We start from the raw sequence: 18,315 nt of genomic DNA on the forward strand, positions 1-18,315 counted from the left end.
ACCCTCAAAGATGGGCAGAAGAGATGTTTGAGTGATGTTGATGGGAAATGAGCAGCTGTACTACAGCAGATGATGTGAATGGTCAAGGAAGCTGAATGGGGAGGAGACCCAGGAAGCGGCGAACTGGGGAAGGGAGGTTAAAGGGCCAGGTGGCCTAGGATGGCTGAGGAAGGGCAAGGCCAGAGAAAGTGGCACTCAACTCAAGAAAGATGAGGAGGCAAGTAGGAAGGGAAAGAGAGGCCCAAGGAGACAAGAGAACTGGGGAAGAATCTCATGGGAGGGAGGGAGGGAGGGAGGGAGGGGCAGAACAACTGCCTACTTGGGGTGCAGAAAGTCCCAGGGTCAAAATCCCTGGCACCCCCACTTTAAATGATCCCAGGCAGCAGGTGATGGTGAAAGCCTCTCTCTGCCTGAGACCCTGGAGACAGCTGTTGCCTCTCAGGGTAGAGATACTGCACTAGATGGGCAAACAGGGTGACTCGGCATGAGGCAGTTCCCTACAAGAGCATGTTTATTTCACTAAGAAAGCAGACAAAAGAGAGGCCAGGGCCTCATGGAAGCAGCAGACATTCTTCCAAGGCTGATTGCAAAGAGCCAGCCAGATCTGTATCTTCTGGGCTCTGGTCAATAATTGCACAAGGACAGAGGCCTTTGCCGTCAAGATAAAATGCACAGCTCTCCTTCCAGAGACAAGACAAAACATTTAGGGCCCGTGCTTCGACTGCGCAGATAGCTGGCGCGTGATCGAAACCCCCATGAACTAAAGGGCTGTGAACCTTCGAGGCTGTAGCAGCAGCAGAGGCCAGGCGAATGCAGAGCACAGCTGTGCTTTCTATTTGAGCTCCTTTACATTCAATTAAGGAGGGGTAAAGAAGAAGATGGACAGGCTCCAAGCAGAAGAAGTGGGGCAAGTGGTACAGACAAACGGGGCAGGGGGCACATGCACACACCTGAGCATGAATACAGTCACCCTTACGGTACAGAAGGTCAGATGGGGTGGTCATGGAGACACACCTTAGCTAGACACCATGGAATTGTTGTTGTTCAGCCGTTAAGTCATGTCCAACTCTTCGTGACCCCATGGACCATAGCACTCCAGGCCTTCCTGTCCTCTGCTCTCTCCCAGAGCGTGCTCAAGTTCATATTCATTGCATCGGTGATGCTATCTAGCCATCTCATCCTCTGCCGTCCCCTTCTCCTTTTGCCTTCAGTCTTTCCCAGCATCAGGGTCTTTTCCAGGGAGTTTTCTCTTCACAACACCATGGAATGGCCACACCCAAACCAAACCCAAATGGGATTCCTTTCCCTGATCTATCAGTGGCCGTCAGATTAGGTTAGCTCAGGTCCTAAATATGACATTAATTTGTACCTTCCTTGGATAACATTGGGTCCTTTACAACACAACACAACACAACACACACAGAGAGAAAGAGTGATTACACTTGAGACTGCAAGTTTATCATCCAACTCAGTGGCACTTGGGAACAGTCACATCAGCCTCCTCCAACCAGCAGCCCTCCAGCTGTGTTGGATTACAACTCCCAGCATCCCCCAGCCAGGCTGGGTTAGATGCATTTCACAAATTACATGTTGGTTCCACGACTGACAGCCAACCAGTGTTGCTATGGCCAAGTGCTGATCCCCACACCAAACCGTTTCTTTCTCCACAACTCTGGTATGGTGAAGTGGTTTTGTAAATGGGAAACGAGTGTAAAGATCATGACCTACTGTGCACTAAGAAAACCACAAGACCAGGCTGAGACGCAGCTTTCTTAGGCGGCAATCCTATACACATTCACCTGGGAGTACATCTCATTGAAGACAATGGGGCTTACGTAGAATCATAGAATAATAGAATTGTAGGGTTGGAAGGGGCCTACAAGGCCATCGAGTCCAACTCCCAGCTCAATGCAGGAATCCAAGTCAGAGCATCCCTGACAGATGGCTGTCCAGCCTCATCTTGAACGCCTCCAGTGTGGGAGAGCCCGCCACCTCCCTAGGTCATTGGTTTTTTATTTATTTATTTATTTATTTATTAAATTTATTAATCGCCCATCTGACTGGTCACCCAGCCACTCTGGGCGATGTACAACCCACCATAAAACAATTTAAAACAATAAAATTTTACCATAATTTTTTTTTTTAAAAATACCCTAACCCACCCCAAATGCCTGCCTGAACAACCACGTTTTTAATGCATGACGGAAGCTCATTAAAGAGGGGCATGACGGAGTTCCCTAGGGAGGGAGTTCCACAGAGTGGGGGCCACCACAGAGAAGGCCCTCTCCCTCGTCCCCACCAGTCTAGCTGTCCTGGCTGATGGGACAGAGAGAAGGCCATCCAAGGCTGATCTTGTTAAGCGGCCTGTCTGGTGTTGCTGGAGGCGCTCCTTAAGACAGGCTGGGCTGGAACCATATAGGGTTTTAAAGGTCAAAACCAACACCTTGAATTTGGCCCGGAAAACAACTGGTAACCAGTGCAACTCCTTCAGCACTGGAGTGATGTGATCTCGCCGGCGGCTGCCTTTAATCAGGTGAGCCGCCGCGTTGCAGGTTGCATTGGATGATAATCAGGTTGCATTGTCGTATTGCTCTAACAGTCAGGAAGGTTTTCCTGATGTTCAGCCAGAATCTGGCTTCCTGTCGCTTGAGCCCATGATTCCGTGTCCTGCACTCTGGGATGATCAAGAAGAGATCCTGGCCTTCCTGTCTGTGACAACCTTTCAAGGACTTGAAGAGTGCTATCATATCTCCCCTCAGTCTTCTCAAGGCTAAACATGCCCAGTTCTTTCAGTCTCTCTTCATAGGGCTTTGTTTCCAGTCCCCTGATCATCTTGGTTGCCCTCCTCTGAACCCTCTCCAGTTTGTCTGCATCCTTCTTAGAGTGTGGTGCCCAGAACTGGACACAGTACTCCAGATGAGGCCTAACCAGTGCTGAGTAGAGGGGAACTAGTACTTCCCGGGATTTGGAAGCGATGCTTCTATTAATGCAGCCCAAAAGAGCATTTGCCTTTTTTGCAGCCACATTACACTGTTGGCTCATCTTCAGCTTGTGATCAACAATTCAAAGATCCTTCTCGCTTGTAGTGTGGTTGAGCCACGTATCCCCCATCTTGTAACTGTGCATTTGGTTTCTTTTTCCTAGGTGCAGAACTTGGCATTGATCCCTATTAAATGCCATTCTGTTGTTTTCTGCCCAGTGCTCCAGTCTATCCAGATCACTTTGAATTTTCTATGCACGTCTGAGAAGACATGCACAGGGTTGCACTGCTAAATTGTTATCATGACACTACTAGGATCACAGGACTTAGGAGCCAAGTGTCTTTTACCCAGCAAGGTTTCTAGTTGGGGTGGCAATTTCAGTTTTCATCTTCTGGGATTAATAATGGGTGGCCATCATCACCATCAGACACATCCTGTGCTTTCTAGGCAGACAGGTAGGACAAAACTCCATCATGTTCTCACATTGCTTGTAATGCGCTCTCTCTCTCTGTTACAACCTTTGACAGGATCCCCAGCATCCCGCATGGCTCTGAAAAGAGCTTTCCTTGTAACCATGGCAGTTCAACTCAAGTCCTTCACAGCAACAGCTAAACCTGATCAGCACAATGAATTCACGAAGAGATCTCACAACAACAGCAGCAGCATCTTGCCATACCCTTTGCTCTCAAGCCACCAGCCTGCTTGGCCTTCCAGCATTCAGCTCCTGAGTTTATTTTCCCATCTCTAAGAGTTCATTCACATGATCATTATACTCTTGGCTGGCCTGTTTTTTTCTTCCTGTCTGGCTTGTGGCAAACGGTTCATCTGAATCGCTGTCTCCATTCAGAGCATTTATAAGAAGTGATCAGAGGCCATCTAGTCCAATCTCCTGGCCAAAAGCAGGACCGTCCACCCACCAGACTTCCTAAAGATCAACTCACTTAACCCAGACCACAGCTGCAGAATGTGCTTTGAAAGATGCTTGCAGGAAATAAGTTCCATATAGCCACTCAAACTCCAGGAGAAAGCAAAAATAAACCTCAGCATCCCCCCAAAATCTGGTGGCGGGGTGGGGGGGATTACTTCCCAAACCAAATATAGCAACCAGCTGGATCCAGGAAAAACACACAGTCCTGTCTGGTTGTTCAAAAGGTGTCTCTTTTCCTTGTGGCTTACCAATGCAGGCTAGTACACATTTGATGAAGTCACAGCACAAGAAAGGAATCTGTTTTTGCACTGTGAATCCATCAACAACCTGAGAGGATGGGGTGGGGTGGGGTGGGGGTGAGAGAGAGAGAGAGAGAAAGAAAGTAAGTTGCACACACACACACAGTGATCTGAACCTCATCTGTAAACAAACATGGCAGCATGGTGGAACTGCCACTCTGGAAACAAGATCACGTAACTTGGAACCAAAAGTTTTGGGAAAGAAATCAGGATGGGAGAACTTGGCAAGCATCCCTTGCCAAGTTTCCCCAAATTCAACAGCTGAGTCTATTTCAGTGTGCAATTAAGGATGTTTATATTGCAGGCAGGCTTCTAACCTGAGTAGGTTTACTTCTCCGTGCTGCTATTTTAATTGCTCCTGCAGATATTTTTCATTTTTTAGTTTTGGCGGTTCCTCGTTGTGATCAAGTGATTGTTTTATTACTGATGTCTTGATTGCAGTTTTGCTTGTTCTCTGCTTTGAGAAGCCTTTTCTTGCTGGCGACTTCCTGGTTTGTTCGGCCACTCCTGCTGGCGGGAGGAGTCAAGAGGGAGCAGTCATGCAGTGTGCATCAGCACACAACCTGTGAATGATAAGCCAGGATTCCCTGGAGTTCTTGTGTAGTGTTTTGTGCAAACACAGCCATCGCATCCAGCCTGTTCATATAAGGCCCTAACAAACGACTCAACAGTCATCCAGGCTTCTCTGAGAGGAGCAGATCCTCACATAAGCCACATTCTTTGGGGGGATGAAATGGGCATCAAACTTGACCAGATCACCATAGAATCATAGATAGGGCAGATGTCAAGGGTGGGCAGCAGGGGCCCACTGAGAAGCGCCCCTGGAGTTGCTCCTCCTCTCCGCCACTGTCGCCTGCTTGTTCACCTGCCCTTCGCTCTGGCCCACACAACAGTGGTGGTGAGGAGGAGGAGTCCCAGATGCAACTGCCTGCTTGCTCCCTGGCTCTCCGCCTGCCCAGCAAGCAAGTGGGAGCAATGAGGAGAAAAAGGAGGAGGAGCGAGAGCAGCGGATGAGAATGGCGGCGAGAAGACAGGCTCACTAAGGAAAGGGGCCTATGGAGAGTGTCTTGCCCAAGGACCCTCCAAAACCTGGAGCCAGCACTGATCATAGAGTTGGAAGGGGTCTACCTGAAGCCATCAAGTCCATCCCCCTGCTCAGTGCAGGAATCCAGTTTAAAGCATCCCTGACAGATGGCTGCCCAGTCTTTGTTTGAACACCTCCTGAGATGGAGAGCCTGCCACCTCCCTAGGCAGCTCGTTCCACTGTCTATCTGCTCTGACATTTAGGACGTTTTTCCTGATGTTCAGCCAAAATATGCCTTTCTGTAACTTTAAACCTGTTATTTTGTGTCCAGCAGTCTTGGACGGCAAAGAATGTTGCAGCTCTCTGCTGAGCAACAAGCCTTTAGGCACTTGAAGAGTACTCTCATATCCCCCACCCCCTCAGTTTTCTCTTCTCAAAGCGAAGCATGGCCAGTTCCTTCCATCATTCATTCATTCATTCATTTATTTATTTATTAGATTTATTAATCGCCCATCTGGCTGGTCACCCAGCCACTCTGGGCGATGTACAGCATATAATAAAACAGTTTAAAACAATAAAATTCTACAATAAAAACGTTTTCTAAAATACCCTAACCCACCCCAAATGCCTGCCTGAACAACCACGTGTTTAATGCACAGCAGAAGCTCATTAAAGAGGGGGATGGCGGAGTTCCCTAGGGAGGGACTTCCACAGAGTGGGGGCCACCACAGAAAAGGCCCTCTCCCTCGTCCCCACCAGTCTAGCTGTCCTGGCTGATGGGACAGAGAGAAGGCCATCCGAGGCTGATCTTGTTAAGCGGCCTGTCTGGTGCTGCTGGAGGCGCTCCTTAAGATAGGCTGGGCCAGAACTGTATAGGGTTTTAAAAGTCAAAACCAACACCTTGAATTTGGCCTGGAAAACAACTGGTAACCAGTGCAACTCGTTCAGCACTGGAGTGATGCAATCTTGCCAGCAGCTGCCTTTAATCAGGTGAGCCGCCGTGTTCTGTCCCAGCTGCAGCTTCCGAACCATCTTCAAGGGTAACCCCACGTAGAGCGCATTACAGTAGTCTAAACAAGAGGAGACCAGGGCATGTACTACCGATGGGAGCAGATGGCCGGGAAGGAAGGGGCGCAGCCGCCATATCAGATGGAGTTGGTACAGCGCTGTCCGGCTCACAGCTGACACCTGAGCCTCCATGGACAGCTGGCAGTCCAAAATGACCCCCAGGCTGCGGACCTGGTCTTTCAAGGGTAGCCGTACCCCATTCAACACCAGCTCAACATCCCCCAGCCTCCTCTTGTCTCCCACCAAAAGTACCTCGGTCTTGTCAGGGTTCAATTTCAGCTTATTCCTCCCTCCCCCATCTTCCCTGATAGGACTTAGTTTCTAGTACCCTGACCATCTTTGGTGCCCTTCTCTGAACTCGTTCCAATGTATCTGAATCCTTCTTAGAGTGTGAAGTCCAAAACTGGACACACTATTTGAGGTGAGGTCTGACCAGCACAGAGTAAAGTTGAACTATCACTTCCCATGATTTTTAACTATACTTCTATTGATACAACCTAAAATTGCATTTGCCTTTTTTGCAGCCGCTTCACACCGCTGACTCATATTCAGCTTGTGATTGACTACAACTCCAAGATCCTTTTCATACGTACTGTTCTGAAGCCAGGTAACCCTATCTTATACCTGTACATTTGATTTCTCTTTCCTAAATGAAGAACTTCGTGCTTGTTTCTGTTAAATTTCATTCTGTTATTTTCTGCCCAGTTTTCTAGCCTAGCAAGATCATTTTGATTTTTTTCTGTCTTCGGAGGTACTAGCTATCCAGCCTTGTGCTTATGGCCCTCTTCAGCAAAGTATCAAAGGTTTATAAACATTTCTGTCTTTCCCCCCATAGCATAGAAGAGTGAACTTACTTGCACTATTCCTTCCTCCTTGTAGAACTTTGTGGCTAGGCAAAAGCAAGCAAATCTTTCTTAGTATTCAGTCTATGCTGCTGAATTATTAAAGCTAAAGGCTTCTGATGCAGGGAACTTTTTTTTTTTAAGGAATTGTGAGTTTAAAACTTCACTTCTTATACCCTGTCATGGCAGGCTTAGGGGCCATACCAGTCAGGAAGCCAGATAACTTTATTTTCTCTCTCAGGCAAGAACTGGGGAGACACAGGAAACTCCTGACTTCAAATAAGTCTAGACCCACCTAATGATCAGCCAATATAATGACACTATCCATGAAAATGTATCCAACAATGAAAGGCACTTCACCTTAGATGATTTGGGGTGCAATCCTATCTGTTGTGCCCTCAGTTATAGGAAGTCCCCAAACTCAGAGATGTCCAATCATCCAAGTCGGGAGGAATGGCAGAAGTAACCTTCGCCTTCCCCGCCCTGTGTATTTCGCTAGACGGGATTTTTAGCCCATCTAGCAAGGACGCTTCATAGAATCAATTCTATGATTCTGATGCTTCAGAGGGGGAGGGAAGGAGGCTGGGAGAAGCTCAGGATAACTTGTATCCTGGCCTCTCCAGTCTCCTCCCCATGCACCGGAACACCCCCCCTCCAAGGTTGAGCTTCCAACCTCGGTGAAGCAGCCAGCATGGGTTTTCTCTGTGCTGGCTGATATGGGGCAGGGAAGGAGGTCAGATATCCGACTCCCCCTTCTGAGGTCAGAGTGCTGTCTCTGACCTCAGAAGGATTTTCTGAACAATCCCACAGTCCATAAGATTGCTCTCTCCAATTATTACTTAGTATGAATTTAACCTTCTAGGATAAAAATATCTTTAGCAGACTTTTTGCCTGAAGTTCCTTAAATAAGAATAACACTGGAATGGGAAGTTTTGTACCACATCATTGAGTAGAATTATGGGAATTCCTCTCCATGCATTGTTTACGAATTGTGTTATCATCTGCACGATATTATACATATATAACTGGACATACAGAATTACTATACCCACAGATTTTCCTTCCTTCCTTCCGGCTTGCTATTGCTGATGTCCCTTTTCTTGTGGTTTATACTGCGAAGGGCCTAACAAGGATCTCTCCCACAAAACCACCAGACCAGGATTCCCTGACAGCAATCATGCCAGCAAACCAGGTGTGCATTTGTTTTTGAAGGCATACACAAGACAACAAATGTGTCGCCTCGCTTCCAGTACTTTGTTTATCCTCAGTGGACAGGGGAGTGTAACTTTGCTCCCGCTTCTTCCTGGCATACAACCACCTCCCTACGTTTCAGCCTGCTTGTTGTTACCCCACGCCAGACACACAGTCTGCATTACTCAAGTACTTTGGGTTGGGGGAGACAGTCCACCTCCTGAACTGAGGACAGGGTTCAACACCTTAGATAGCTTCTTTAGAGCCCTGGCTGGTTCTGACTGAAATCCAAAACAAAATTGGAGTCACCAGCCTCTATTGGCTGCCGCTCTGGCTGCCCCAGACACTGGAAATGGCAGTCGCTGCCTAGTCCTGACCAATGTCCCCCCTGCCCTGGCCCATTAAGAACATAAAAAGACCCCAGCTCGATCAGATCAAGGTCTAGTTAGGCCAGCAGTCTGTCCTCACAGTGGCCACTGGACAAAGTGGTGGGGTTTAGAAGACAAGGTGGCAGCTGAGATCAACATCACGGAGAAGCACAATATACAGCAGCAGTTTTGAATCCAGGTTAGCTGGCACAGCGGCCTTCAGAGAATGCCAGGAACTGCAGTTTAGTGACTGCATTCAGAAGCTGTAGTCAGAGATACTCTAGCAGGCAGCCCCAACACTTGAGTGGGTTGCAGCTGTGACGGTTAGAACGGTTAGAACTGATTTACGTTGGCAGTGCGGACAGATGCACGCCAAGCGCCGTTCAGCAGCGGAATAATGAAGACACCCAGCAAGGGAAGCTGCAGAATCTTTTCCTTGGACATTTTCAAGGAGCAGCCATCTGTCAGGAATGCTGCAGGCACACGGCGTTCTGGCTCCAGGTTCTCAAAGGCCACTTGCAGAGTGAGTCCCTTCCAACGGCAAGAGCTGCTTCATATGTTATGATTTAAACTGATGCAAGTTTGTGTATCATCACTAAAATTGTAATTTTTGATGTGTATACATATCATGGCATCACGAACTCACAACAGGGAGCTACAACCAATGGCAGTTCCTTACACCTTTTTGCACAGAGACCAGGAGGGGAAAAGACAACATATATGACCCTCAGAGGCTACAGTTCTGGTGGTCCACAGCACAAGGAAACCACAATCAACAGCACAAGCCTGAAGGGTCTATGCTGCTAACTGCTTGCTTGCTAGGTGTGTGCTGGCAGATTCCTTTGAAGGCTACAAGGCCCAGGTCCCCTGCCCCAGTCGCAGACTTGTCATCATCACAACCTGCTTAAGCCAAGCCATTTCTGTACGTACAAAGGCCTGCCTCAGAGCTGGGCCCAGACCTGCGGCCAGCACCCTCCCAGCTCTCCAAGGCAGCACAGGCAGAGAGCCACATGGTTTTATGGTTTCTCATGTCCCCATCCCCAGGGCTGAAAGAGCAAATTCAATGGCAGCAAAACCCAAACTAACAAATGCAAACTGTCTCCATGCCAAAGTGTAACTTGGAGGATCAGGAAACGGACATGGAATATGTGTCGTACTTACATACCCAGATCAAAAGGGCTGGCCATTTTCTTCCTCCTGTCCTGCTGAGCACAGGCATTTGGTGACCATCTTGGCCAAACTAAGGACTTCACTGGTTGACCTGCCTTATCCACATAGACCCTCAGCCAAAAAGCCCCAACAGGCATTCTGCACAGTCAGGCCCACGCAAAGACGGCTGCAGAACTGTGCAGGCGACTTCACCCATCTGTTGCACACACGACTGCCACTTGTGCTTCTGCACATCAACTAAAAACAGGACAAACTGCTGACACACACATGGGGGTCCGTGTCCTAAGAAGGACCCTGGAGTTCCCTGGAGCTGACTGTAGACAAGACCCACTTGTCAGCAATTCATAGGTCACAGATTTTTAGAAAGTAAGAGCAACAATCCTATTAACAATATCTACTCCCCACCCTCAAGGAATGTAATGCACCAGGTGTATCTCCAGCACTTCTTTTGGGGGATGTTTTCCAACCTAAATACGGTGTCTCCTTCTCCTATAAAATGGCATTAGTGCCAAGAATGGCAGAAATAAAGCAAGAGGTATTTTTCGTCCCAGAAGTCAACTGCTACCCAAATTCTGACAAAGGAACTGCCCTCTACGAACATGGTGGGAAATTTCTGGAATGCACATCAGCATTAAAGGAAGATGGAGAAACACACACACACCCCAGTTCCTGGGCCCCCAGAATATCCCCTGCCCTTTCCAGGGAACGATAGGCTATGGAGCTCACCCCTTCAGGGCTGGCTGGTGGGCTTCCCGGGAGCTTTGGCTGGCTGCTGCTGGGGGGACCTTGGTGTGATCCAACCACACAGTTCCAAGGCTGTCGTGGTGCAAAGCCCTCTCTCAAACACAAGCTCCAAGCCTTTTCCTCCACCGAGCGGAAGCTCCCACCTCCACAATCCACTCCCATGGAAGCCTGGCACCCCAGATCTCCTTCGAGAGGACTTTCTTCCAGATGCCCCCCCCCCGGATGGCCCCGCCCATCCCCTGCTCCCTCCCCTCCGCACTTTGTGGGGCCAAAGCCCTAAGCCCCTGCCCCGCCTTATGAGCCCGTGCCCGGGCGAGCGCCTGGCCGTGCACACCTGCCAGGTTCAGCCCTGCCCAAAGTTGCCTTTGGGGGACAAGCCTGTCTGCCCCATCCATGCTCTGGCTGGGGGGGGACGCCCCGCTCCCTCTCTCCGCTTCCCGATCCGCGGCCTTCCCTGGGGGCGCATGGGCGCTCGCCCCGCACCCCTTCCTCCGGCCCGCCCCTCCCCGCGCGCCCCGTGGGGGGGCGGGGGCGTGCCCAAGCCCCGCCACGTGCCGAGCCCGGCCGGCTCCTCGCCGGCGCACTCACCCTTGACGGCCTCTCCGCGGTTGAGCTGGATCTCGCCCTCGCCTTGCGGCGTGTAGCTCTTGACGACGATGAACTTGCGGCCGGGCACGGCGCTGTACAGCTTCCTCTTGGGGCCTCGCAGCGGGGCGGGCGCGGCGTGCGGGGTGTGCTCCACGCCCGGCCCGGCGCCCGGCGCCCCCCCGGGCCCGCTGCCGCTGCCGCCGGGGCTGTAAACGAAAACATACGTTACGGTACTGATGCCCGGCGGCGCGGGCGGCGGCGGCGGCTGCTGCAGGAGCGCCATGGCCGCGCCGCCGGCCCCCTCCCCGGATCGGGGCCGCCTGGGACGGCGGGAGGGGAGCGCGGCTCAGCGAGCGAGCGAGCGAGCCGGGCGCGGGCAGAAGGGCGGCGGCGGCGGCGGCGGCGCCCTGCCCGCCTGCCTGGCTTCCCGCCTCCTCCTCCTCCGCAAGGCTCAGCGCGTCCCGGGCAGCGGCAAGAGGAGCAGGAGCCGCTGCCAGGCGCCGGATCCGGCCGATCGTCGTCCGGCCAGGGTTCCGCCGGGCCGGCTCAGGCCGGGCCGCTGGTGCTGGGGCCGGCCGCCGGGGCCGCCGCCTCGTCCACCCAGCGCCGCCGCCGCCGCCGCCTCCCTGGGCCGCGCCATGGCTCCGCCGCCGCTCCTGCCGCCGCTCCGCTCCGGGCCCTGCTGCGGACTGCTCGGGCGGCGCGGCGCGGCTCAACTCAGCGGCATGGATGCCACCGCCGCCGCCGCCCGCTCCCTCGCCGCCGCTGCCCGCACATGGCGACGAGGGGCGGCTCGGCTGGCAGGAACCCCCGGCCGGCCGCTGGGTCGGGCGGCTCGCTCGCCGGCTGCCGCGTCCGCCGCGGCAGGTGCCTCCCGCGAGCAGCGCGGCTCCTCCCCTCGCTCCCCCCTCCCTCCGACGGGAGGCGGGCCCCTCGCGGGCCGGGCCCCTCCGTCCCTGCCGCCCTGCCTGGCGCGGGGCAGCGCTCGCCGCCCGCCGCCCAACCCACCTTCCGCCAAGGGCCGGCTCCTGGCGTGCGCGCGCGCCCTTGCCTAGCCGAGGGCTTCCCGCGAGGGCCCGCTGCTGGCCCCATCCAGCCTGCCGCCCCCTCGGCCCAGGACCCCCCTCCTCCTCCTGGCCCCATCTCGCCCCCGCTTCCCTTCGAGGGAGAGAGCCGGGCCAGCGCTGGGCTTCCAGCAAGGAAAGGCGGGCGGGCGAAGGCAGGCGGGCTGGTCCCTCGCCTTTCACAAACGCGCGGCGGGCAGGCACTCCACAGGTGGAGCCTTCCCGCCGTGCAAGGGGAATTGGCACCTGTTGACTTCCTGCGGCAGGAAGAGAAGCAAGGCGGTTGCAAGCCCAGGTAGGACTCAGCCCCACCGAGCGGGCTGGAACCACGCCGGCGGGTACCCCCCCATGTGCGCGCGCGCGCGCCGCGCCTCCCTTTCTGGCCTGCTCTCTCTTCCACCTGTTGTCTGCCCTCCCCCCGCCCCAGAACCTGGCCTCAGCCCCGAAGCAGGCAAAGTAACAGTAAAGACCGCACACGTGCAGAGTGCCTCCTATCGCCGTGAGGAAGCGCCCCAATAGCAAGAGTCCCCACCCCAGCGTGAATTAGTGGGAACAGAACGTCTGATGCAGCAAGAACAGGCGTGCCCATGGGCATGTGGAGAGTGCCTTTCCCTCGCTACTGAGTAATCGGAGCTGTACATATATTGAACGGGTATGTACTGCCCATTCAGCATGGTCCTCTGGGCAGGTTACACAATTTACATTTATTTATTTGTAACATACCACCTTATCTGCTAAAAAGCCTTGTAGGCAATGGGCCACAGCTTTCCAGGAATGCTGAAGCCCCCAGAATCTCCTTCTGTGGAAATTAACCACAGCCCTTCCCCAAAATGCCCAATGCAGGAAGCCCCTGACCCTGATTTCAGCCACAGGCCTGGGGGCCAAATCCGGACCTCTGGGGGGGTCAGCCTGAGCTTCTGGGGTTCCACAGTGCAGGACGTCCCCTGCCCCCAGCCACACGCCCTTTCCCCCGCCACGGATCGCTCAGAGGTTTCCTGGCTGTCGTGCAGTTTCTTCCCCATTCTGAAAGGCTGAAATGCCTCTTCTGCTAAGACCGGGTGACTGGGAGTCAGAGCTTCCAGCCACAATGTGCTTGGTTGGGGGGTGCATTCTTGGCCCCAGCCCTGCCCAGCACTGGAATGCCACCCCCAAGAGCTCCTCCAAGATGGAATTTGGCCTTCTGGCTGAAAGAGGTTCAAGATGCAGATTACGTCCCCCAGCACTGCCATGACCCTGCCTCAGCCGCTGTGTCCACCTGGAGCAAGCCATGCTTGCGGGTGGGGGGTAGGGATGTGGCAGAAATGACTGAAAGGTATGTGGCAGCATGGAATGAAGCCAGGACTCCACCCTGCAACCTGTTTTCAGGTCCTGGAATGCAAAGAAACAGATATAAAGAATCTGAGTGCAAAGAAACAGATATAAAGAATAAAGTGTCTGAGGATGTGCGGAGCGCATCTCCTTCATCCCTGCAGCCCCAATGCACACACAAGAGGGTGTGATTCCAAGGCAGGCTTGACCCCACCCAACACACACGCATAAGGCGCACTAGAGGATCATGGTGAGAGAACTGGTCTTAACTGGAACAGAAAGTCCAGGCCAGGAAATATTTCCTTAAAATCTCTCTCTCTCTCTCTCTCTCTCTCTCGCTCTGTGTGTGTGTGTGTGTGTCTCAGAGGTTACATGCTTCAGGGTATTGCTCATTTGCTACTAACAGGGTCAGTCTCCTCTCCTGAAATTTCCCCTTAAGGCAGCTGCCAGGCATTTGGGGAAAGTAGGTTAGCACCCACCGGGATACAGGCAGCTGTCTGTAGGACAGAGTTCTTCAAGCGAATCACAGAGCACTTCTCTAAATCAATGAGGTGGATGGGAAGAAACTCTGTTCAGTCCTCCCCTAAATGGTGTAATTCTCACGAAGGCAGGCAGCCCGAGTGTGGACTGCACCACTTCGGACTTCAGCTGGTGGCTCACATGGCTGAATGCTCTTATACACACACACACCCCCGCTTGTCAGGGAGAAAGGGCAGCAGCGTGTCTTTCTCCCTGACATGCTGGTTTTCTATGTGAATAGATTTCATAGGTGTATGTGTAGCAGTATTCAATTATGTGCTGTATGGATGCTCGAGGATTTTGTTCAGTCCACTTTTTTTAAGTGAACCAGCCTGATCTGCGGTTCCTGGACTAATACATGGATTGGAAAGCAGTTATCCTACAGTTTTCATACTTCTCCAAATTTTGCAATACAGTTTTCAGCTGAAAAAACATATAAAAATGGCATTTTAGAATATGCGCACAAAAATGCATATTTTAAGGCTAAAAGTATACCAAAATGAGTGGTTGTTTTTTTACAAATAACTTAAAAAAAAATTCAGATTGATGCAGAACACATACATAAGAATAAACATGGGCCAGAAATAGAATGATCCATTCTGATCAATGTCTCTTTTTAAATCATTGAAGCAAAGTGGGACAGGATAATTTGTACCAGCACTATTCCCAACAGCATGAGCATTGCCTATGACACCCCTTTGCCCGCCCCCCAAAGCCTTTCCAACAGCGCAGATGACACTCTGAACACAGGCGTAGCGCAGCACAGAACCTGGTATCAGATCATGTGCGACAAAACCAAGGAGAGTGTCCCCCAATAGAAAACCACAGACAAAGTCAACAAGCCTGTAGCAAGAGAATAAAGTGGGTATTGTTACCATTAGAAAATGACAGTACAATGTATTATCACAATACATTAAAAACATACGTAAAGAAAGACACACATGTTGTAGCTGAAAAAAACTTCTATAGACTGGACAAAGTCTCTTGACTTTGTCTGTAGTTTTCTTGTCAAGCCAGGTGTGGCTGTGCATCTGAAATCAGCCCCTGCCTCTGGTAAGCTGTCGAATGCAAACATGGCCGGGAGGACAGAGAGCATTTGCGCAGCCGTGTCCTCCAGAGAATTGTCACCATAAAGTGAGGCATCCCTGTCATCTAAACTCATTAGCCTCGGGCTCCCCCTCCTCCTCCGGGGTCGCACTCAGGGTTGCCACGCAGGCCAGGCGTGCACGGGATCTGCTTCAGGTAATGCACCCAGGAGCTGGGATTGGCCACACAGTGGCAAGCACACATTGCTGCCATGCCTATGCAGAAGCTGCCCTGAACCATTCCAAGGAAACACTGCTGGGTGCAACCCCATGTTGTTCAGCCTCCTGTTCCCAATTGTGGCAGTTCCTGACCGCTGCAAGGCTGGGGGAACCTCCAAAGACCCTAAGCAGCAACAGGAGAGAAAAACCCATTCTTGGCTCCAGCGGGTTCATAGTGAAATGGGAAAGGACAACCTTCCTGCGCTTTGTCACCAGCAGATAGCACGACCTGGGCCTTGCTGGCTATGCACTGGCACAGGTCTGGCCTCTGGCCCCAATTTCATCCTTCTTGAGTCAGCCTGAGCCATGACCCTCCCTAGAGGGTAACTGCTCCTGGGTTCATTACACAACCGCAGGCCCCGGAGTAAACTATTTGTCTAAAATAACTACATGCCAATTAATCACTCCTAAAACACTGATCAAGAGATCCCTCCCTCCATCTCTGCTAGAATCTGTCTTAGTAGTTCTACCCCAGAGCAGTTCGTGGGCTCTTTAGGAGGAGACATATGTTAAAGAACAAGTCATGAGTAAGTTCTCAATTCGGAATCGGCTCAGTATTTATGAGCTGCTTATAAAACTCATTTGTTTTGTAAGTTCTCTTCTGGTTTGTAATGCTAACAAATGCATGCCGATGGTGCCACACCCACACTCATGACCCTGTCTCCCCTTGCAAATTGCAGTTAGATTTGGTGCCACATGCAGGTGTGCAATTTGGTGGCGCAGACCCTCCCCCCCCCCGGTTCCTGCAGAGCACGGAACTGTTTTGCACAGTACATGGCCATTATTTATTTTTTATTTTAATTGTATCCTGCCTTTCTACCAAAAATGGCATTCAAGGCAGCTTACAATCACAATGAAATTTGGTTAAAAAGAATAAGCAAATATTAAAGCACAATTAAAAACACAACAGAGTAAAAGCAGCACCCAGCTCAACAGACCCACTTACATACCAAAGGGCTGCTTGAATAAAGTGCTCTTTGCCTGCCAGCGGAAGGACAACAGAGATGGAGCGAAGCTAGCCCCTCGGCAGGGCGTTCCACAGCCAGGGCGTGGCCACCGAGGAGGCCTTCTTTTGCTTTGCCACCAAATGCACCCCTGAAGGCGGTGGTCTTGAAAGAAGGGCCTCTAGCAAAGATCGTAAGGCCCGGGCGGGCTCGGATGGGAGAAGGCAGGCCTTCAGGTAACCTGGTCCCAAGCTGTACAGGGATTTATAGGCCATAACCAGCATCCTGAATTCCGCCCGGAAACAGACCGCTAGCCAGTGAAGCTGGTGCAACAAGGGAGTCACGTGCTCCTTGTAACTGGTCCCAGTCAACAGTCTGGCTGCAGCCTTCTGGGCCAGCTGAAGTTTCTGAACAGTTTTTGGTGGCTGCCCCACATACAGCACATTGCAGTAGTCCAAATGGGATGTAACTAAGGCATGTGTGACTGTGGCCAGATCAGATGTATCTAACAATGGGCGCAGTTGGCACACTAGCCCCACACTCCCGGTCACTGCTAAAGCCTGGGCATCCAGGTTCGGGGCCGAGGCCAGAGGGGTGCCTAAACTGTGAGCCCAAGCCTTCAGGGGGACAGTTTAAACAGTTGGCATAGTTTCCCAGCAGTCAATGAGAGTTTCATCAAGGGAAAGGTGTTAACATGAAAGAACATTAGTGTATCCACCTACAAAGCAGCTGGTCCTGAGGGCTCTGGTCTGCTGAAACCTGAATGTGCATGTGCAGAATCTCATTTCACACTCCGAGCCAGGGAAGGAATGGCTCCCAATAGTTGATGCACAATAGAGCTGAGAATTAGAAGCTGGACACAAAGTAGGTAATTATGATATTCTGTGGTATCACTAGCAAGAATGTAACGCTTCTTGGCCAGCTGATAGAAACATCTGTTCAATGTGCAGCAGAAGCAAAGAGATCAAACAAAATCTCTGGAGAAGAGAAAGAAGGGGATGGGAGTACGGGGGAGGGGGAATATGGTGATGTTTTATCCAGAAAGGCCGGGGGGGGGGGTGGACTCACAGGCCAACTATCTCTCAGGTCTGCTCAGCTGTAGTTGAAGCTATTGGGCCATCCAACCTGCAAATGATTTTAGAGAGCAGCAGAATGCAGGGAAAATGTGAGACTTCTCAGACTTTGAATTGGGGGGGGGGATGTTGTTTTGCACAACGTCCTGCAATATAGTGTAAAACCAGGCCTCCTCTATGCCTGATGAATGGAAAAACGTGCTACTGCAGCTGTGGTTCGGCAGAGAGAGAAATATACCTAGCAATCTTGGAGGGAACCTTTCCCCTCTGGCTGCATAGGTTGGCTTCTGCCCTTCCTAGCTTCTGACTCCTGGACTTGAAGGAAAAAGGGCATCTATAATCCAGAGCAGGGGTAAGGAGAAAGTAGTTCTCCAAATGTCTTGGACTTCAACTCCTAACATTCTGAACCACTGGTCATGCAGGCAGGGGCTTCTGAGAATTGCAGCCCAAAACATCTGGAAAGCTACCTTCTGCCCACCCCTGGTCAGGAATTTTAGCTTGTTCTGTAATTGGTAGCATCCGCTTGCACAGGTACAAGCCACAAAATGGGTCGGCCCTTAAGGTTCTTTTCAGGTTTGTTGGTAAAGATAAGGGGACACGACCCCAAACAATTATGAAAAGGGGAAGGGGCCTGTATAAACATACAGAAATGTCAGAAACAGAAATGTCAGAATCAAAGTCTTATTATTATGCAGTGTCAGGGCACCCAAAAATAAACGTATGCGGGAACAAGCCTCAGAATATTGGGGGAAGGCACGATCTGAAGCTCCACACAGAGTAGAGATCCCAAGTCCTGTCTTCCCGAATCCTTAACTAGCTGGCTCAGGCCATTTACTCCATGGAACAGCTCAAGTGCACAATCTAAGATTCTTGTAATGCCACAAAGCAAGTTGGAGCACA

General features: G+C 51.5%; 1 protein-coding gene across 5 annotated transcripts in view; it reads right to left on the bottom strand.

Annotated features, from left to right (window-relative positions):
* SHANK3 (SH3 and multiple ankyrin repeat domains 3) overlaps positions 1-18,315 on the bottom strand; it is a 512,191-nt gene that overhangs the window by 213,270 nt on the left and 280,606 nt on the right. For all 5 annotated transcript variants that reach the window (XM_084808829.1, XM_084808827.1, XM_084808826.1 and 2 more), the window contains one exon: positions 11,204-11,409. In XM_084808829.1, the coding sequence (XP_084664955.1) occupies positions 11,204-11,409 (206 nt within the window). The remainder of the gene's footprint in view (positions 1-11,203; positions 11,410-18,315) is intronic.

The sequence above is a fragment of the Heloderma suspectum genome, chromosome 7 (genome assembly GCF_057233095.1).
Source record: "Heloderma suspectum isolate Gila_16-S chromosome 7, 16-S_ref, whole genome shotgun sequence".
In the NCBI taxonomy this organism is placed as follows: Eukaryota; Metazoa; Chordata; class Lepidosauria; order Squamata; family Helodermatidae; genus Heloderma; species Heloderma suspectum.